Here is a 22,988-nt window from a genome sequence, read left to right on the forward strand (position 1 = left end):
CTGGCCATGTTGAGCAACTTGAATCCTGATTCAGTGACTCAGGAAATGTTATCACGGATAATAGAGGAAGTAAAGCTTTGATTCCAACGAAAAAGTTACCCAAAAGAAATACTGTAATCATGATGACAAGACACTTGTCTGTGACTTAACTGGTGATGCTCGGCTCAATTGCCACTTATCAATGAAAGTAAAATGCTTAACAAAGACATAAATAAATAAAGAAATCCATATTTAACGACATAAAATACACATTTTGAATTCTGAAATTTGCATTTGCACATCCAGATGTGCATCAAAATACAGAAAACAGTGATAGATATGTATAGATAGATATTTCCATTCAAGAGACTGCAGTTCTTCATGCTAAAATATGTCAGAAATGTGCTCTACCATGCAATGTAAAGAAATCCTTTAAAAAGACCCACATTACATCTGTTGAGCAAGATTGTATGATACATTCCACAACTCCAGAACCACTAGTAAATGGACCATGTAATGTTGTTTTTATTAACCTTTAAAAAATGTCGGTTTTTGCAACAGATTTGTTCATTTCTGACAACTTAATATGAACTCATTCAGTTAAACAGGTTAAGTAGTTATTAGAAATAAATATTAGATAAAAACATAATAACCCGAAATACTGGCAGCAGTAACAGCTGAAAATGTTGTTTGTTTGCTACATTAAATATTAGGCACTTATATCCTGGAACATGATGTAAAAGGATTGACAACTGTGGTTCCAACAACTTTTTCCTCTTCCTTTGTGTCATTCTTAAAAGTGTGTTGTAGTAAAAAAAAATTACGTTTTTAATGATACAAAAGAGTTTCCTTAGAAGAATTGTTGGCATCATTAAATAAAACATCCAGCAGCAATATTTGAGCAAAGCACATATATTTCAACATTTATATTTTAGATTCATATTTTAAATCAAACACAAAACAAAAATTGTACTTTGATACAAGATACAAATGCCATTATTCCAACATTGTATAACACACTGAGGTAAGACACTTCCACATTATTCATCAGTATTAGTTACACTGTGGTTTTTGTGAAAAAATTAGATCAGTTAACTCTATCACCTGTTTGTGAGTCAACTGCAGGTGGTTATGTGTCTGTAATATTCCATCTCCTTTGATGCATTAATGTTAACGGAAAGCTCATTTTGGTAACTGTTGCCTAATATCGGACACTGAGAGGAACAGTAATGGTGTTGTTATGTTATGTATTGTCTCAGGTAAATTAAGCAACACCCATGAATGCAGACACTCGGCAAACACTGAGCAGACACTCAGAAAGAATGAATGTGTTGTAATAAGAAAGCAAGATAACATTTTCTGAATGATGTGAAATATAAACCTAAACAATTTTTTCCTCCAAATTGGTGACCAAGACATCACAGTGTCATAGATATAATGCAAAGATAGAAGTGTAGTGTTTATGTTGCATTTTGCATCTTTAGAAGAAGTGTTTGTGTTATTAAGAAAACATCGAGCAGCAATATTTGAACAAAGTGCACGTATTTAGAAACATTTCTATTTTCAGTTTATGTTTTAAATCAAACACTACACAAAAAACTACTTTGATACAAGGTACACATGCCTTTATTACACATTCAGTGTTACACACTGAGGTAACACTTTCTACCACTTCCTTACATTACTCACCAGTATTAGGTAGATTGTGGTTATTGTGAATATGTAGTTTTGTAACACTTTATGTCACGAAGCATGGGAGCAGAGACTTGAGGACGTGAGCCATCGATGGGAGTGAGGGAGTCTGGTAAATCTTTTACCTCTTTTTTTTGGGGGGGGGGGGGGGTCCAAGTCTTTATCAGGGGTGTCAGAGCTGGCCAGTGCCCCCTGTAATTTGAAATCTGATGCTATGTGTTATATTTTTTAGAACATCATTGTTCAAAGTAATGCTTTTACTTAACTGGACAGAAACTCACTATACTTAATCTTGATATTCCTCTACTTTTTTGTGTCAAAAAGCAAAGTTGCATAAACCACCCAGTATCAACCAGAAATACACTGTATATTTATTTCATCACATTTAATTTATGAAACTGAAGGCAGAAAGGGAAGGTGATGTAACTACCCTCAAAGAAGACTGCTGCATCTATGGGAGCTGGAATCCCCGGCCACAGCTGCTCTATGAGTGTCGGTGGTCCCTCCATCATCTTCTGCTGCTCATTGTACCTGTAGGTACAGCACACAAAGAAAACAGGGGACAACTTTGTCTCTTTGTTTTTCTGACGGTAGGTTACAATACTCCCCAGACAGGTGGCTGTTTTTTGAAAGCACTGTAAACCACTGTTTCTTCTGTGTCTTATGACATCAGCAGAGGTATCATCATTCAATAACTTTAAACCAACATTGGATGAGACACAGCCAACTCAGTGACAGCAAATGATCCTGTTTAACTCAAAAGGGAAGTTACAAGTTGTCATTATATGAAAACCTAATAAGGAAGTAGTCTTGCCTGGTCTGGTCTCTTACTTTATACACACCAACATGGTTATAGAGCTAATGCATGGCAATATGAGAATCTTTCAAGAGCATTAAATAACTGTGGCAATATGGTTATAGTTAATGCAACACTACATGGACTTTATGAGAATATCTTCATCTGATGATAAACTGTTTATTTTTGACTTAATTTTACAGGTGCGCTCCTGGAAAAGTGTTGTTAGTCAGTCTGTTTATCTACAAGATTCACCCATAGAATGCTGATAGCTATAGTATGTTCCACTGAAGACTCCCAGACTAATTAAAAACCATCCATGCAGAGATAAAGTGTGGTTTACACAGTAGATCTGCTAGTATTGAGATGAACTGGTAAGGTGGAAACCTGGTACTTTATGCAGTTAGGCGTGCTGAATCAGTATGGTACTACCAGTCCTCTTTGAACATGAAACTTGATATAGCTGAAGCTTTTAATTACCATTTTATCACAATTGGACATATTTGTGATAGTTTAAAAGTAAATGCATTTTCATAAGGATACTAAATGTAAAGTATATCACCACACCAGTTTACACCCCTCCTCTGTCTTTCCTCCTCTGTCCTTTGCTATGCAGCCAAGCAGCTTTTTCTTCTCAGGTCCATCACCAGTTCTGAAATATTCAATGTTTTTGCTGGTTTAAGCATAAAACAATCAGATGGAAAAGACAATCTGAACTGTTATCCTCTGTCCTTTGGCACTCATTTAATCAGACACTTTGTATCTATACTTCATTGGTTTTGATTACTGAAAACAACAAACAAAAAAATACTTTGCTGCACTAACCAACTAACTATGAGCTAATGATTAAGTATTAAATTTATGTCATAGTATATTAATTTAAAAGTTTATTTTATGCTTCGGAAAATACACCTAGTATAAAGCTGTGACAGAGCCACAAAACAATGCAGCTGTATCCAGTGGTCCATTCCACTTGACTCAACATAAGGCGCTGTCTTGATTCTGTCATATTTGTCTGATGGTCTCAGATCATCATACCATGTAGTAAAGTCCTGTGGGGGTTCCACAGGACTCTGTTCTGGGTCCTTCATTATTTCCTATCTATAGAAGCAGGTGTACTACTCCAACACAGACCTATAGTTGTGTGCAAATAAGGAAAGCAGTGTTTTCCCAGTTAAAGTTAAAAATAGACACCACTTAGAACAATACTGAAGTGGAAGTCAAATCTCTCCCTACATTAGAAAAGTGCTCTGTTCCATAAAGGATCTGATTTTTTTTGTGTGCATTCATTCACAGTAGGCAGTTGTCTCTGGACACTAGCTTGACAACCAGCTGTATCTATCATTTCTATTTTTCTTTATCATCTCTGGGCAAGATCTGCAGTAAGCTTGAGCAGTTTGAGGGAGCATATTGCAGCAAGGAAAGTGCTGTGGGAAGAAATTAGGCTGGCAAACAATATCTGGTTTGTAACAACCACCCACACTATTTACACTCAATGACCACTTGGGGTACTGCTTAGTAGAAGAAAAAGCACAAGGACAGCAATTACCACTCCATCAGGGAAATCAACGACTGCCCTGCTCACTTCACTCATGGTGCAATATGCCTTCTTCACAAAGGGGCTTAAAACTATCAGAAACAATGCATAGTATCTGTCAAAAACAGTAACAATAAACATTCAGAACACATCTGTACAACCCATTTCCGCAAAGACATCTCCCCAGAGAATGCTGGGAAACTTCACCTATCCCCAAAACGCTACAATGTTGTTGCACAAGTAGCACAGCTCCTTTCAGGAATAGCTCAGTATGCAGATTGTGTGTGTAGCAGTCAAGAAAGAGAGAGAGATACAGAGGGAGAGAGAGAAAGCTGTGAGGCTGCCAACCAGAGCAGAGAGTAGGTAAGAAGAAGAAAATGGCGGTATAGCTGTGAATGTAGCAATGTATGTGCACTGTTGTGCACATACATTGTACAATTATTAATACGATTCATTTACCACCCTGTTACCAGGGGCCAGTGTGGATACAGTTTCAAATAGGAGTTCACCTATAAGTGTCAATAAATAGAGGATATAAATACTTATGGGGTGAACAGTGAAGGATGGTACAACTAACTAAGCTCTTTTTACAAATATGCAAGGTTATTTAGGCCATTTGAAGAAAGGTTAATGTGGCCAGTGAAGGCACCCTGCAGGTCTGGGTGGTCTGTCTCCTGGGAGGCTATAACTCAGGTTACATGGGGTTATTGCCCGCTAATGTTGCTCTTTTAGCAAAGCTGACACCAAGTGGTTTAATAACTTAAGGGAAGCTCTTATGCTGCTGAGGCAGATGCATAGGTAGAGCTCCAGCCTGTGGCTTACAAGCTAACACTTCAGACTGTAACAGTTATGTTGACTACTCTGCTGCAACTTATCCTATTTGGATGTTAATGGGGTGACTCAGCGGGTTTAGCACCTGTGTGAGTGACTGAGAATCTAGGAATCAAATAGCTTCTTAAAATTGCTATCCAAAAAGTAAGCTACCAACCACTGGTTCACACTGATGCACTTCACAAACCACAACTGTGTAAGGGCTTGGCAAATCTCAAGACGTCATTCTTACTTTGCAATATAAATCTTCAAAGAAAGTTAAAATCTCAGTGCTGTTAATTATGGATTATTGGACATACATTTTGTAATGTATTTGATGAATGCAAAGAGTTTGTTTACTCAGTCAGCAAGTTATAGACTTGTGGCCTAGGTCTGTAGTTGAATCAAACCTTTGATGATGCTTCCTTTTAGCACCTGGAGTCAGGAACACAAGCTTAGTCGTATTACTGATTTCAAAGATTACATTGAAGCAGATGACATTTTTTCCAGAGTGGTTTTGAACATGGGCGTGAACAAACACAGGCAGAGCTTTATTGAATTTCTGCAAGATTCCAGATGTTGTGTGCTTAACAGGAGGTTGAATCCAGAATCTGAACATTTTACTTTGATTTCCATCAGGGGCAAAGTAGTTGTAGACTATATTGTGAAACCGCACCTCGACTTAAATACATGTTTGGAGTTGAAAGTTTATATACCATCTGATCTTGTGGAAAAAGTGGGATATGAAGTCATAGACTTAATCAGATCAGACTCCCTGACCTACGGTGGTCCTGAAGGTCAAAACACAACATTTCACAAAACAAAACAACATTTCTCAAAACAAAGTAACAATTCAGGAAAACAAAATAACATTTCACAAAACGAAACAACATTTCTCAAAACAAAGTAACAATTCAGGAAAACAAAATAACATTTCACAAAACGAAACAACAGTTCAGAAAACAAAACAATATTTCACAAAACAAAATAACATTTCAGAAAATGAAACAACAATTCAGAAAACAAAACAGTATTTTTACAACATGTCAGAAAACAGAACAAAACATGTTTTCTGAAATGTTGTTTTGATTTCTGAATTGTTATTTTGTTTTGTGAAATGTTTTGTGACGTGATCCACTGTGTTTCAGCTGACATTTCACCAAGAGACATCCTCAGGTCAGCAAATGTAATTTGTTCAGTACTTCACTTCATGACCAAATAACTACAAAAAAATGACATTATCATCTGCCTCAACTGTACTTTGTGTTATATTCTGATTAACAACTTATAACATACTAACATGCTAAACTGAGATGGTGAACATGGTAAATACTATGGATAAATGTAAACATAAATTAGGTATTAAGGTGCAGTGGTTCTTGACATCTGTATAGTATTACCACCTGTATGTGTTTATATGTTCTTTATTCCTCCTTCCTTTGTTGGTTTTGTTATGTATAACAGATTCCATATATGACTGTACATTTTCATATTTCTATTGATGAAAAACAAGCCCATTAAATTTTGAATAGCCAAAATATTTGACTGACCAGGTGTAACTTTGTTCTTATATGAGGTAAAAACAAATGTCAACCATAAAGCAATATCCTGGCAAAGACTAGACTGTCTCTTTTATCCACAGTACTCAGTACAAAATAATGACAAAACATCATTAAAATTCATTTAACCAACTTTTATTTGCCAATTCATGTGTCCATTTATCTGGAGGTTAATCATGACACAGACTTAAATATTAACAGAAAACAAGGACAATCTGAAGGGATTAATAAAGTAAATAAAGTATCCTATCAATCTATCTATCTATCTGGTGTGTGTCACATTTTTGTAAACAATTTGCATACATACATTCATATGTTAAAATTAAGTTATGTTCCACAGTTCAACTTCATTAAGTACAAAATTAAAGCAGCAACAATACTTCAATAATGGAAATTATTTCAATGAAATTAACTTAAAGTAGCTGACATTATGTATAGAAGGTGCCGTACTCAGGAAAGGCATAAATCCAAACCTTTATGTGTGTAGCAATACAATTATATATTGTTAACTGTGAAATTATATATTATGCAACTTAAGTGCCTTCATTGTCATTCAGAGGAGCTACATAAACAGCCTAGTCAATGACTTAGTCTAGACTCTGGAGCACTGCAAGAAGTAGCTGTTCCTCAGCACACGGAACAACCTCCCACTCCTCAGGCTGTACTCAAACATGTAGGGTCCACTGTAGATGTAAGTATAAGCTGCAGAACACAGATGTTAGATGTTAGTTCCTGTGTTGGGTTAAGGCTGGAAGGATTCAGAAGAACACAAAATATTTCCTCATGTAAGTCTTGACATGGAAAACTGAACAAATTTGAATGCTACTCACTTCCGTACTGGAAAGCTGCTGTCACCTTGCTGGTCAGTCCAGAGAAAGTCTCATCCACCTGTTTGGGGAATCCCTGGTCCATGGCCTTCTTGGCCTCATCATAACTGAAGAAGCACAGAGAGTAATTAGATAATAATTAGACCATTCACCACCTGAAGATCTTCATCAACATCATACCTAAATCAGTAACCAAAATGAATTGCAGTTCATGTGATTTGAACACACCTGTAGTAATTGCTGCCTACAAAGAACAGAGTCTTGCCAGTGTCCATGTCATAGAGAGCAGCATCGACCTTGTTCACGGTCTCAGGCAGACCAAAGCTGGAAATTGACTTAGGATAGCCAGATACGAGATCATAGCCACTGAAAGCCCACACTCTACGATCTGCAGAAGTTAAAAGAAAAAACTTTTTAGTGAATATACGAACAGGAAATAATCCAGACCTGAACCTAGTGTGACATTAGTTTTGGGTGAAGAGAACACATGCCTTTAAATAGTAAGACACTGTCTAGCTGTCGGCTCTCATAAGCAGCATCGATGTCGACAGGGGCATCGGGCCAGAAGTTTGTGATGAGAGTTTGCTGAGGTGTTCTGCTCTGAGGGTAGCTACGCCAGAAGAAGCTGAAAACAGACACAACAGATCATAAATCAGTCCAGAGGCCAGATCTTGTGTAAAAAAAAACTTATCTTAGTAGAATTTGGCATTTTCATATTTGAGCATTCATTGTTTGCAATACCTGTCCTTGAAGAAGAGCATCTCTCCTCTGAGGCTGGCGACAGCATCCAAGACCATAGTTGAATCACAGGCATCAGGGGTGGTGGGGGCTGTGGGTACAGGCTCAAGAGGATCCACTGAAGGGTTTGGACCTGTAGGTTAAATAAAACCAATGTCACATGGCATCGAAGTCATGTGGACTCACTGAAGTCTCCATCAGATATTTTGACCAAGTGCTGTTTGTGCAAACAGACAATGATGATCCAGCCAGTTAATACTAACCATAGAGAGACTGGATGCCGTTGACATCATCCCGGGGCAGAACAAAGGTGTCAGGGTTTTGGTAAGAGTACACAGGGTACATGAGAGCACCAGGATCATTAGAGTGAGACAAGCCCAGGGAGTGGCCAAACTCATGAGCAGCGACCAGGAAGAGGACGTAGCCTACAGCAGAAAAGACAGATTCACATGTAAGTCACATCTCCTCTCAGGCAAATAAATCAAATCAAGTCACATACACTGAGAGAGTAGTAAGTAAATACAACAAGACACTATGCTCTGTATATATAATGTATATATAACAAACTTACCTGCGTTTGAGCGGAAGGTGAAGGTCTCATCCTCATCAAAATGAGCATCTCCTCCTATACCAGGAGATGGAGCAAATGCATGAGCAAGAGTGCCATCAGGACCATCAAAGGGGTAATAATCTCCATGATCTGTTGAGAAAAGGCAGATTCATGTCAGGCTTTTTATATCAGAGATACAAAGAATTAGCTGAATCAAGGTAAAAAGCAAATGAGCACTGGGTTTTTCAAATGCGTTCTCCTGCTTGGATTGATCAGCTGTCCAATGTGACTAAAGACTCAGAAAACACAGTTAAAGCTACGATGCTTCATGGGACATCAAAATGGACTGAGTGAGAGTTCACAACTGGGAAACATCTGTTTAATTTTGTACTCACATCTGCTGCCAAAGGAGATCATGATGTCAGCGGTGCCACTGTAGATCCTTGTGAACCTCAGGGGAGTGACTTTGGCCCAGACCTGCAGAGCTTTCTGTATGGAGTCATCCACCTCTGCCACGGACATATCAGGTGTGTAGTTCTCGATCCTGTTGCACAGAAAAACAGAGCATACTTAGATAATCGCATGAATTGCCTGCAGTTAGTCTCTCTAACACATTCTTCAGATCATTCACCTGTAGGTAAGGCTGTTGGTCTGCCACTTGAGGTTGTTTCCAAATGTGGAGAAATGGGCAACACTGACGTCTGGAACGCCACAGCGCGGCTTCTTCATCATAGCTATGGTGTCAGCATCCAGCGTCCCAGTGATCTGGAGACCATAGTATCTCTGCATCTCCCTCAGATTCTTGACCACCGGGCTGAACCCACGTCTGACAGTTGGTCCACTCTCCTCTGTTAGGTTGAAGAATTTCTTCAGGTAGCTCTGCAAGAGAAAACAAGAGTTAGACACTTATATATGCATCATTTGTACTTGGAAGAAAGGATTTGTTGGTTAACAAACAGATTAAGCAGCTAACGCAATGATGTGTCCTTAACAGCATAATATTAAGAATTCAGAGAACTTTAAAATTTCCACATGCACAACTTTGATGTAAAATACACATGAACATGCATTAAAAAGCAAAGCAAGCATACATACCTCTGCAAATTTCTCATCTTGTTCAGTAACCTTTGATACTGGCATGCAGTAAACTGCGACTGCCAGGCTTAGTAGAATGCTCAGGTTGAAAGTCGTCATGTTTCCTTGTTGAATGTAACTCGTCTGTGCTGAGGCAGCTGCTATATAAGCTGTGGACTGGCCATGTTGAGCAACTTGAATCCTGATTCAGTGACTCAGGAAATGTTATCACGGATAATAGAGGAAGTAAAGCTTTGATTCCAACGAAAAAGTTACCCAAAAGAAATACTGTAATCATGATGACAAGACACTTGTCTGTGACTTAACTGGTGATGCTCGGCTCAATTGCCACTTATCAATGAAAGTAAAATGCTTAACAAAGACATAAATAAATAAAGAAATCCATATTTAACGACATAAAATACACATTTTGAATTCTGAAATTTGCATTTGCACATCCAGATGTGCATCAAAATACAGAAAACAGTGATAGATATGTATAGATAGATATTTCCATTCAAGAGACTGCAGTTCTTCATGCTAAAATATGTCAGAAATGTGCTCTACCATGCAATGTAAAGAAATCCTTTAAAAAGACCCACATTACATCTGTTGAGCAAGATTGTATGATACATTCCACAACTCCAGAACCACTAGTAAATGGACCATGTAATGTTGTTTTTATTAACCTTTAAAAAATGTCGGTTTTTGCAACAGATTTGTTCATTTCTGACAACTTAATATGAACTCATTCAGTTAAACAGGTTAAGTAGTTATTAGAAATAAATATTAGATAAAAACATAATAACCCGAAATACTGGCAGCAGTAACAGCTGAAAATGTTGTTTGTTTGCTACATTAAATATTAGGCACTTATATCCTGGAACATGATGTAAAAGGATTGACAACTGTGGTTCCAACAACTTTTTCCTCTTCCTTTGTGTCATTCTTAAAAGTGTGTTGTAGTAAAAAAAAATTACGTTTTTAATGATACAAAAGAGTTTCCTTAGAAGAATTGTTGGCATCATTAAATAAAACATCCAGCAGCAATATTTGAGCAAAGCACATATATTTCAACATTTATATTTTAGATTCATATTTTAAATCAAACACAAAACAAAAATTGTACTTTGATACAAGATACAAATGCCATTATTCCAACATTGTATAACACACTGAGGTAAGACACTTCCACATTATTCATCAGTATTAGTTACACTGTGGTTTTTGTGAAAAAATTAGATCAGTTAACTCTATCACCTGTTTGTGAGTCAACTGCAGGTGGTTATGTGTCTGTAATATTCCATCTCCTTTGATGCATTAATGTTAACGGAAAGCTCATTTTGGTAACTGTTGCCTAATATCGGACACTGAGAGGAACAGTAATGGTGTTGTTATGTTATGTATTGTCTCAGGTAAATTAAGCAACACCCATGAATGCAGACACTCGGCAAACACTGAGCAGACACTCAGAAAGAATGAATGTGTTGTAATAAGAAAGCAAGATAACATTTTCTGAATGATGTGAAATATAAACCTAAACAATTTTTTCCTCCAAATTGGTGACCAAGACATCACAGTGTCATAGATATAATGCAAAGATAGAAGTGTAGTGTTTATGTTGCATTTTGCATCTTTAGAAGAAGTGTTTGTGTTATTAAGAAAACATCGAGCAGCAATATTTGAACAAAGTGCACGTATTTAGAAACATTTCTATTTTCAGTTTATGTTTTAAATCAAACACTACACAAAAAACTACTTTGATACAAGGTACACATGCCTTTATTACACATTCAGTGTTACACACTGAGGTAACACTTTCTACCACTTCCTTACATTACTCACCAGTATTAGGTAGATTGTGGTTATTGTGAATAAGTAGTTTTGTAACACTTTATGTCACGAAGCATGGGAGCAGAGACTTGAGGACGTGAGCCATCGATGGGAGCGAGGGAGTCTTTTACCTCTTTTTGCTATGTGTAGTATTTTTTAGAACATCATTGTTCAAAGTAATGCTTTTACTTAACTGGACAGAAACTCACCATATTTAATCTCAATATTTCTCTACTTTTTGTGTCAAAAAGCAAAATTGCATGAACCTCCATGAACAACTTTTTCTTCTTACTTTGTGCCATTCTTAAAAGTGTGTTGTAGTAAAAAAAAAATAAAAAATACTTTTTTAATGATACAAAAGAGTTTCCTTAGAAGAATTGTTGGCATCATTAAATAAAACATCTAGCAGCAATATTTGAGCAAAGCACATATATTTCAACATTTATATTTTAGATTCATATTTTAAATCAAACATGACACAAAAACTGTACTTTGATACAAGGTACAAATGCCATTATTCCAACATTGTATAACACACTGAGGTAAGACACTTCCACATTATTCATCAGTATTAGTTACATTGTGGTTTTTGTGAATATATGGTTTTGTAACACTTTATGTACTTTATGCACACACATAGCACCATTATAACCAAGCTACATAAACTGCCTTCCTTCAATTATCTCCTCTCTGTCAGTATTTCATTGTCATCCTTCTTGCATTCCAGCAGGTCATTAGCAGGACTGGTGGAGACCACGTGCTTGGAGTTGGAGTCATATTTGTAGTGGATATTTCCTTTGAAGAAGTGCACAAATCCTGTGGGAATCAAGATCCATTACTGTGATATATGAATCAAATATTTAATTTCGATATTCCTCTACTTTTTTGTGTCAAAAAGCAAAGTTGCATAAACCACCCAGTATCAACCAGAAATACACACACACACACACACACATATATATATATATATATATATATATATATATTTATTTATTTCATCACATTTAATTTATGAAACTGAAGGCAGAAAGGGAAGGTGATGTAACTACCCTCAAAGAAGACTGCTGCATCTATGGGAGCTGGAATCCCCGGCCACAGCTGCTCTATGAGTGTCGGTGGTCCCTCCATCATCTTCTGCTGCTCATTGTACCTGTAGGTACAGCACACAAAGAAAACAGGGGACAACTTTGTCTCTTTGTTTTTCTGACGGTAGGTTACAATACTCCCCAGACAGGTGGCTGTTTTTTGAAAGCACTGTAAACCACTGTTTCTTCTGTGTCTTATGACATCAGCAGAGGTATCATCATTCAATAACTTTAAACCAACATTGGATGAGACACAGCCAACTCAGTGACAGCAAATGATCCTGTTTAACTCAAAAGGGAAGTTACAAGTTGTCATTATATGAAAACCTAATAAGGAAGTAGTCTTGCCTGGTCTGGTCTCTTACTTTATACACACCAACATGGTTATAGAGCTAATGCATGGCAATATGAGAATCTTTCAAGAGCATTAAATAACTGTGGCAATATGGTTATAGTTAATGCAACACTACATGGACTTTATGAGAATATCTTCATCTGATGATAAACTGTTTATTTTTGACTATTAACTAATACTTAAATATTAAATGTTATGTATACAAATATGTCAATAAACATGGGAATGTACAGTCATTTAAAAGTTTAAAGGTTTATACCTCAGAAAATTCACCTAGCGTATAGCTGCCACACAGCCAGAAAGCAATGCTGCTAAATCCAGTGGTTCATTCCACTTGACCTAACAAAAGGCACTGTCTTGATTATGTCATTTTTGATCATCGGTCAGACCATCCTACCAAGTAACAGTTATTGGGGGTACCACAGGGTTCTGTTCTTGGTATTTTATTATTTCCTATCTATATAAGCAGTAGTAACACTCCAATACAGAACTATGTATCCATTAATATAGTGTGCCATTAAGGGCAAGCAAGCCAAGCAGTGTTTTCCCAGTTAAAGCAAAAAATAGACATCAATTACAATGATATGGTGGAAACAATATCTCCACATTAGATATGTTTACTGTCAGTTCAAAGGAGTAATTCTAGTACTTCTTCAGCCAGGAAGAAGTACAGCAAAGTGAAGATGTCCAGACAGGGTGCAGTGAGATTCAGGAGAAAGACTTCAAAATAGGGTGTAGTTGGTTGTTTGGCTCCACTTACCTATCTGTGCCAGCACCTATCTAAATCACTGAATGCCAAAGATACATATCAAATTTTCTATGTATATGATACAATCTTCTCCAAAAGAAGCCCTGTCTACAGTCTGCCTTAACGTTCTTCAGACATCTCTTTAATCTTAAATATGTCCTGAAGGGAAAATGTAATTTATTCTAAAGAACCCGCGAATGGGTTATAAATGTCACTTGGTGCCTTAATTTTGTGTTTTGTTTTGCAAACCCCCCCCCCCCCCCCCCCCCCCCCCCCACACCCCACACACACCCCCCCACACCCCACACCCAACCACCCATCCAGTATTCAAATGAAACCTACACCCATTGGTGGTTAGCTTAGCTTAAAATAACAACTGGAAGCAAGGAGAAAACAGCTGTAGAAAACAGTAGGATCTTACATACTTCCAACACTCATGGCCAGTGAAGAACACAGTGTAGCGGGCAGCTCTGAAATGAAGAGCAGCATCTACAGATTTTATTCTGGAGGGGAAGCCCAAGTCTGAGATGTTTCTAGGAAAACCTTCTTCGACTTTTAGCTGCCTCAGCATCCAGTACTGCTCACCTGAAACAAAAACATTACTGTCACACATTTATTTATTTCATATCCACTCCACATTCAGGTATATCTGCTTTTTCATTAGAAATTCAATTTAAGTGCAAATAATGGACAACTCATGGTTGTCTTTTGGGACATTACTTCATTTTACCTTTGAAAAACACAATAACATTCCTCTCCACATTCTCATAGACAGCATCCAGGAAGGGGGGCACAGTCTCTGGCCACAGACTGCTAATCAGAGTGATTTGAGTTTCATCAAACTGAGGATGTCTACGCCACATAAACCTGAAAAGGCAGAAAGTTATCTCAAATCTCAATTTCAATTATTGTTTGTTCCATTATGACTGGGCCAAAGAGACACCAGATAAGAATCAAGTCTGTCTGTACCCCTTCATTGTGTAGGCATACCGGGACAGTTTACGTACCTGTCTTTGAAAAACAGGACCTCTTGTTGTAATTCTGTTACAGCATCAAACGACAGTTCTGGATCACATTTGTCAGGTGTTCTTGGTGGAGGCTTTTTTGAGAGTAGTGAAGAAAAACTGGGACTGATACCTGCAGGCAATTCAAGAAGGAAAGGTGCCCTTGGAGAGAAACAGCCAGACCTTGTCCTTTGAAATGTCCCTGAAGCATTTTCTTTTCAAGTAAATTCAAATAAAAGCTGCCTAACAAAGTGCACTGTCATTTGCAAAAATTCCTTTATGTGTTTATGAAGATATTTTAATGAACGTATAAAAACGTGATAATTACTGGACATGTGTGTGTTGTTTGTGTTATACTCTCCATCAAACATGAATTATTGCAAAACTTTGAAAGAAACCAGTGATATCAACAGATTTCATTCTTCTTAATAAGCAGCTTTCATCAGCTGTTTTATTGGCCTGTATGTAATGGGACATTCAAAAACTTTCCACCTGGCATCATTTGAAATGCAAAAAAACAAAAAAACAAAACAAAACAAAAATAAGTTCAAATCTGACATGCTCATGTTGCCTGTGAGAATTTAGGTTTCAAAATAAATCTCAATAACTTCAATAACAGTGAACTATTTCAGCAGTATTAAACACACATTATTGTTATCCTCAACAAATTACTGTGCTATTACGTAAGTATGATCAGTGTCATCTTGCTAAACTTAGGTTTCGATATAATACATGCAAACACTATCCAATATACATTTGTGCATTCATTAAAATAAAAAAGTGAATAAACTTTTGTTGGAGATCAAGGCTGAGGTTATTTTGAAGCAAGCAGCTTATGCAGTAAGTTCCACAGTGCTGTTATGCCTATTTGTCTGCTTTGGAAAAGTATCAGCAACCTTTCTGATTCTGAGCAGTGAAATAATGCTCCATCTCTTGAATCCAGCTCAACTCACCATACAAGTGTTGGATGTCTTTGACATCGCGGAAGGAGAGCTGCAGCTCATAAGTGGGGGCAAAGTTATATACTGGGTACATGATGGCTCCTGGGTCAGATGAGTGGGGCAGGCCAAGTGCATGGCCGAATTCATGGGCTGCCACAGCAAACAGGTTGAAACCTTGAGCAGGAACACAAGACATGGGAGGTTAAGCTGACATGGACGTAAAAATAAATGTGCTGGAAGAATCTGTGCTTACATATAAAGTTTTGAGTACTATGGCCAGTGTTTGACTCGTGTCATGATTGTGCAGGTATTAGAGGTGTGTGGACCAAAATGAAGGCCACATCTATCTTTGAAATGACTTCAAAGATAGATGTGGTCTGACACTTGAGTACTGAGTGTTCCTTTAAATAATGTAGTAATGACCACAGACTACTCATGGCTCAGACTCATGGTTTGGAACATCAAGTTAAGTTAAGTTGCAAAACGTCTTGCCAGATGAGAAGACAGAGGCCATTAAGTTGGTCCATCAAATATGAGGCCACAGCCACCTGACAAGATACAGAGAACCATGTCACCCATAAAACCCCTTGTAAAATCGCTACTGGTCATTTTTACACATCAGTATTTGTATGAGTTGAATAAAAAAAGATATGTACGTAAAGCATGTTTATTAGTGAGCTTTCAAGGTGCTAGAAGGCATATTTTTGTTGTTAGATAGAGTCAGCCAAGCTATTTCCAGCAGATTAAACATGACAACACTATCCCTGCTTCCTTTTACTTACACCTACCATAGATCCTACATGCTTGAGTACAACCTGAAGACCTGAAGAGATTTTACCATGTGCTGAGCAATAGTTACGTTACTGTGACCTCAGAATTTCTGAAAATGTTGAATTATTCATTCAGCTCAACAAAATCCTTTAGTAAGTGGAAGAGATTAAAATTTTAGTACCAGTCGTATTAAAGCTCCAGTCTTCATCAGCATCAAAGTGCACGTCGCCACCAATACCAGACCCAGGCATAAAGGCATGAGCCAAGATTCCTCCTTTGCCATCAAAAGGTGCGCCATCCTTATGATCTGCAACAAACAGTGCAGTTAACCATTACATTCAATAAATCCTTTAGGCCATGTGTCAGGATTTCTGTGCAATGTTCTTTGACTGAGGAGATCTCACCGCCATTGTGGAAGGAGATGACAATGTCAGCTTCTTTCCTCCTCCGCTTGCGAAATTTCATCGCCGCAACACTGGACCAGAGTTTCCATGCTGCCCTGATGACTTTGTGAACCTTCGAGGCTGAGTTGGGGAAGTTGGAGCCAGCGATTCTGAGGAACAAATATAAAACTGTACTAATTACATGTAGAAAAGAAGGAAGAAATTTCTACTGGTGGCGGTGTGACAGTGGAATGTACTCCACAACATAATTGAATTTTCAAGGTGGAGAGGTAGCAGAGGAAAAGCCAAAGAGGTGAAGGTCACAAGAACAAAAATTGAAAAAGTAGTGCTATGAGGCCACAATAACATTAGTAACACTTTCCAGCAGTAGAGACCACATGGTCAGACTGGGAAAGAAATTCAGACCTGGACTTATGCACTGCACCCAGGCATGGCCAGGCAGGCCAGGACAGAGACTGAAGGGACCAGTTCAAACTTTGTGGATGTGGATTTTGATGGTACACCGGCTGACTGATGTGGCAGCGCACTTGACACCTGATTTTATCCCAGTGGTCGCAATGGCCAGTCCAACTATGGTGGAGAGGTCAACCCCTTTAGTGCAAACTAAAATATATCATCAGTTTATTTTTTTTATATTATTCATTAGATGGATTGCCATGAAAGTTTGTACAAAGATTTCAGCTACCCTGAGGATGAATTCGAATGACTATGGTGATTTTCTTTTCATACTGTGCCACCAGAAGGTCAAAGTCTACTTGATAGATTGGATTCATGGTTCCAGGGAATGAATCTTTAAGATTTTGGTCAACATGATCATGTTGACATTTGCCATGAATTTTGGTCATAAACCAAATTTTGGACAAACTGAGCCTTCTACCTGAGGGGGACACAAATGTCTGCACCAAATACCTGAAAAAATAATGACATTTCCCTCAGCCTCAGCCATACTTTTTATAACGTCTTAATTAGCACATTTTAGCGGGCTAACACACTAAACTAAAATGGTTAGCATAACAGCTACATATCAGAATGTTATTGTAGAATGTTACTATGCTAATGTTAGCATTTGCCTCAAAGCACAGCTGTGCCTGAGTACAGGCTCACAGTGGTGATGGGATGTGTTTGCTGTTCATCAGAAAATCACACCAGCGTCATTTAATTGCACTGATTTCTGATCATGTCTAACCTGTAGCTGAGGGTGGTCTTCTTCCAGCGAAATGTGTTTCCAAATTGTTCCACATCAGAGAGACCACACCGAGGCCTCTTCATAACAGCCAGCGTCTCTTTGGTCAACTCGCCACTTGGAGGTAAACCAAAGAAGCGCTGCATGCCTTGCAGTTTATCACAGAGTCCAGTCTTCCAGTCAGCGTCTTCAGCTGTGTCTGCAGTCCTCTTCTGTCTCCCTGACCTGGGCTGGTAGCCATAGAAGTGATGTAGATATTCCTGAAGATGATAATTCAGTCAGTGTGCAAAATGGTGCATTACTACAGTAAAGGTAACAAGTGTATGTTGAGATCTGGAGAAAAAAGTCATGTGCAGCCATTCATGAAATGACTACAGTCTTTACAGTAAACATTCCAAACATTTTCTCAAACCTTTAATAACAGTACGCTGCAGGAGATAACTATGTAATTGTTGGTGTCAACAGTCACACAAGGTCTAAAGACTCCGTAGCCTGCAGCTCTGCAAACATTTGTACAATAATCTTCACGGCCAGATGTTCTTTGCTATCTTTACTCCAAAACCTCTGTAATGTGCGCACTGATTGTTTGACACTGAATTTGTACATGAACCAAAGTGAAAGAAATACAATAAAACACAGCACAGCAATGTCAGCAATTAGAGAGCAAACAAAGTTTACAGATACGTTTTCTGATTATATTTTCATGAGTATTATCATTAATAGTCCATTTAAGGCTGGTTCCGGTATGTGAGCACAAAATGTATGAAATATGTTTTGACTACTTTTGGGCTTACAAAAAATAAATTAAAGAGCTATCAGTCTATATGATATATTTGATATAGTATATTTAATATATGTTTGAAATATAAACACATTTTACCTTTTCCATTTAACAAAAGTATATAATAAGGATTATATTTTAAAAAGGCTTTACATTAATAAAATTCACTCTTAAGTTGGAGAAGTTTTCTATTCAAATTAGGAACTTTTTGATCAAACAATACATAAAAAGGACCAAGATACCAAGATTTAATACCAACTTTCAAAACTTCAGCACAGTTTTTGGTACTTGATGCTACAGACATATTCAGTCAGTATTCATAATGTATTGAGTTTCAATACAGAGGCTTATAAAGGACTCAGACTCAGTGACCAGAATGTTTGACCTGGGATTGTGGATCAGAAGTGAATCTAGTCAGACTGATAGTGGCAGACATCCACAATGAGAGCTCATAAATCATCATGAATGTACCACATTTTACTTCAGGGCAGAAATGTCAAGCAGGTAACTAATTTGAATCTGTGCACTGAAAAATACGGTGTGTTACAGTATAAGCAGCTCTCACTAAATCCAGGTCATTTAACTTAAACATAACTTTTGTAATGTAATGGTGGAAAAATTAATACCAATGCCATGACTTTCATCAATCACCATCATGGGGAAAAAATGCCAATAAAAGCAAATCAGAGAAATCAGTTTGTCTGTGCAACAGACCATAAATATAGTAGTTTACATGGAAAGTTTACATGGAATTATCCTTCAATATTCTCATATATATCCCCACATAAACAATTCTGCAAGCAATTTCCTGTTGTCATAAATTTGTGGACCTGTGGAAAAGGATTCCTGGAGCCACATACAGTACTTTTCTGGAAACTCCAATCAGTTGGTCAACAACAAGGTCATTAAAGAAGCTTTTAGGGAAGCCTAACAAATCACTACTATACTTGAGCGGAGCTCCACTCAGGCCAAGGTATTAGGGCTATAAAACTGTCCAGAGTGAATCTCCCATAAATAAAACAATACTATCCCAGCACAGAGACCTGTAAATCTAGCAGGTTGTCTTTCACACTTTTTTACATCATATGCCATGTATAAATTGATAAATACCTCTGCAAAGTCCTGGTCTGCTTCAGATGGACCAGCATGGGTTTGTATATGCAGGTCTTGGGTTTGGAGAGGCAAGCCCATCACAAGAGTCTGGCCCAGCAGCAGGAGAGTCAGACAAATTAGCCAGAGCATCTTCATGTTTTCAGGCTGGAGTCCCAGCCAGTCAGTCTGTCTTTGAGCTGTGCAGCTGCTGATACACAGGGCTGTATGCAAAGCTGCAGTGAGGACCACCTGTTAATTATGTGTGGCTGCTCCTGCCCCAACAAGAATAGCAATGGGGGCTCAGCTCATAAACGGGTCTTTTTTTAATGTAGCTTCCACATGACATCGGCCCCTTGTTTATAAAGCTTCTCAGAGTAGGAAATCAGTCTTGACCTGCCCAAAATTCTAAGTAACATTTTTGATCAGATTTAAGCATTCCCTACCTATTGGCCCTATCTCCTCCTGGGTTCAGCAGAACCGCAGAGCTGCCCTACCCTGCAAGTGAACCATGGCGATATACAGTATACACAAAGGGAGAATTGAAATAACAACAAGGGTAATACAAAGGATATATTCTGAATTTCTATACATGAGCTTATAGTGAGACTTAACACACACATTTTTTTCTAGTTTTTATTGTAATTTCAGCAGCAGAGTCCAGTGATTAACCTGAAAAAAGAAAAAACCTAAAGTAACCTAAAACTGAAAAATAATGAAATGGGTTAACAACTTGCAGCAAGGAAGTAAATGAAGCCTTGAAAGTCAATGCAAACATTTCCTACAGATTTTAGATTACTTACAAACACTATGTTGGGACAAACTATGGAGAGATGAGCACCACAAAACATTTTTCCTCAGATGTTTTTTTGATGATGGTGGTGGAGGAGCGTTGTCTAAAATGTTGGCCCAAAATCTCCCGTAGGTGTTTAACTGCGTTGAGATTTGGTGACTGTGAAGGCCATAGCAAATGATTCACACCATCTTCACACTCATCAAACCATTCAGCAACCCCTCGTGCTCTATGGATGGGGACAACATCAACCTGTTTCTCCACTCATTTCTCAGGTCTTTCCCATCTGTTGTTCCTACTGCAAGATAATGACCCAAAGCATTAGAAGAAAAGAGGTTTGGGATGAATTGCACAGGAGGTGAAAGCAAAGCAACCTGCAAATGCAAAACATTAGTGGGAGCTTCTGCAGCAGTGTTAGGATGAACCTTCTGAACAATGTTTGATTTCCATGATAGACAGAGCAGGCCATTGAATAGAATGAATAGATAATAATAATATTTGTTCTGTATCATGTAGTACAGCAGCATATTGGTATAGATGGATCCATGATACACTGGATTTGCATATTTGAACCCTTATGAAACATTACATAAATATTAAATTATAAAACATACAGACTCTGGGCTATAGCCCACAGGTGCAGATTAATTATAGTCTTTACCTTTACTGAAATTCACTGCAAGGTGTAGAAATAGCTGATTCATTGTGTTGCATCCTTTCTTTTTTTTTTTTTTGCAGTTAGTGATCCTGCCAAATGAGGAAATTCTCAAATGTAATAATGATGATACCTGAGGCTAAAGGCAATAAATCAACAACAGCATGTGTGCGGTTTGAACTGTTTAAGTATTTAAAGTGTAACTGATGACTTGGATCCAAAAAGAGGTAGGTTACATGCTGTAGTGATATGAAAGGCTGCTTACTGTGACACTATTAGAGGTGTTCATCATGATGACAGAACGTGATGGTGCATGGTCAAAACTAATGGTATTCCCATCAGCTTCTGCTGTACACTGTGTGTGTGCCATTTACCAAATGTTAGCATGCTAACATGATAAACCAAGATGGTGAACATGGTAAACATTTCAGCTCATCAGCCTCTTCGGCAATTTGGGTATACCCAGCATGAGTCATCTCAGAAAAAATCTTTCAGTTTTACAGCTGGGACACACACCTGAACCAGGACCAAAACCACTATGACTGAATACAATCTAATCACTTCTTCAAGTAGACACATCCTGAGTCAAAGGAAGTGGGCACACTGGGAAAACCCTGCTAATGACGCTCATTAAGACAATATTACACTCATCTTGAAACTGACTCAGTCATTTTGCTGGCACTGAAGGCTAAAACTGTTTCCATCACAACCTGTAACTTTATACGAATGAAGTGCTGCTGTTTTGCAATGCCTGGGTGATGATTTATAGTTCTCTCTTCCAGATAGTGTGTGATGGGTTTTTTTCAGCGTGCGTACATCATGGCTCATATTACACTGGATACTGCTCTACCTGATCTTCAAATGAAAATCCTTTTGCAAAGATGTGAACACGTTAATCATTTATAATTTCCTCCCTTTGTCAACATAAGGAGGAAATACTAAATTATTTAAAACTACACTGAGAAACGGCTATACTGAAATCCTAGCTGTTCTGAAAACAGACGTTTAATGTGCCAGCCAGCTGAGGAAGGACGGGGATTTTTGCAGATGCGTCAAAACATGTCAGTGGCGTTTTCTTCCTTTTCTAAATACACTATTGTGTTGTGTGCCAGTGGCGAGATGAATGTGTGTTTTTTGCAAAAACTCTGGCAGGTTGAAGCCAGAGCTCTGTGTTTTGGGTAATGACAGTCCAGGATACGTCCCTCTGCTGCACACTCTCAACAACAGTGTGTGTGTGTCAGTGTGTGTGTGTGTGTGTGTGTGTGTCAGTGTGGGTTATGCTATTTATGCAAAGCCTGATTGATGTGTCTGAAGCAAAATGACATTATCAGGACCAATGAATGACAGTTGTGTTTTTATTGCATACCAAATATCAAAATCCTATTGAAAATGACTTGACAGTGAAAGGATGTGTTTGTGTTTTCATACCTGACAAGAACATAACAGCACTTGTGTAACACTCTGCGTCGACTTCTCTTACATAACAGTGTTTATGTATGATACCCAGAGAGGAATCTGTTGTGGCCTATGTACGCTGTCAAAACTTACACTGAAGGATGTCAAAAGACCCTGACTGTTAAGAACAGTTGCAGGCAAAAATACACACCAAATTTCTGGAGTGAAATAAACTAGATTTAGACAAAAAAAAAGTGTGAAAGAGTTTCTGAAGCGTATTTTCTGATTTATACTATACACAGCTTGTGTTGATTTTTGGAGTAATATTTAGGTGTTCATTCACTGGGTGTTAAGGAGCTGATTCAACACGACACCTGGTGTTGATTCAT

The 22,988-nt window shown here is 38.0% G+C and overlaps 2 protein-coding genes across 2 annotated transcripts; both read right to left on the reverse strand.

Annotated features, from left to right (window-relative positions):
• Nucleotides 1-6,492: 6,492 nt before the first annotated feature.
• LOC139607603 (collagenase 3-like) lies at nt 6,493-9,739 on the reverse strand. Its single transcript, XM_071460597.1, has 10 exons — nt 9,584-9,739; nt 9,120-9,367; nt 8,884-9,032; nt 8,510-8,638; nt 8,202-8,363; nt 7,942-8,071; nt 7,692-7,825; nt 7,429-7,588; nt 7,204-7,307; nt 6,493-7,075 (listed from the first exon to the last, which is right to left on the reverse strand). Exons 1-10 carry the CDS (start codon nt 9,680-9,682, stop codon nt 6,966-6,968), a joined length of 1,425 nt encoding a protein of 474 aa, XP_071316698.1. The 5' UTR covers nt 9,683-9,739; the 3' UTR covers nt 6,493-6,965.
• Nucleotides 9,740-11,447: 1,708 nt separating this feature from the next.
• On the reverse strand, nt 11,448-21,297 carry LOC139607599 (collagenase 3). The gene is made up of 10 exons (XM_071460593.1): nt 19,778-21,297; nt 17,890-18,146; nt 16,704-16,852; nt 16,481-16,606; nt 15,541-15,702; nt 14,591-14,720; nt 14,314-14,450; nt 14,009-14,168; nt 12,445-12,545; nt 11,448-12,211 (listed from the first exon to the last, which is right to left on the reverse strand). Exons 1-10 carry the CDS (start codon nt 19,913-19,915, stop codon nt 12,075-12,077), a joined length of 1,497 nt encoding a protein of 498 aa, XP_071316694.1. The 5' UTR covers nt 19,916-21,297; the 3' UTR covers nt 11,448-12,074.
• Nucleotides 21,298-22,988: the final 1,691 nt, after the last annotated feature.

The sequence above is a fragment of the Trachinotus anak genome, unplaced genomic scaffold, assembly GCF_046630095.1.
Source record: "Trachinotus anak isolate AG129_WGS33_773 ecotype Australia unplaced genomic scaffold, CSIRO_AGI_Tana_v1 ptg000024l, whole genome shotgun sequence".
NCBI lineage: Eukaryota > Metazoa > Chordata > Actinopteri > Carangiformes > Carangidae > Trachinotus > Trachinotus anak.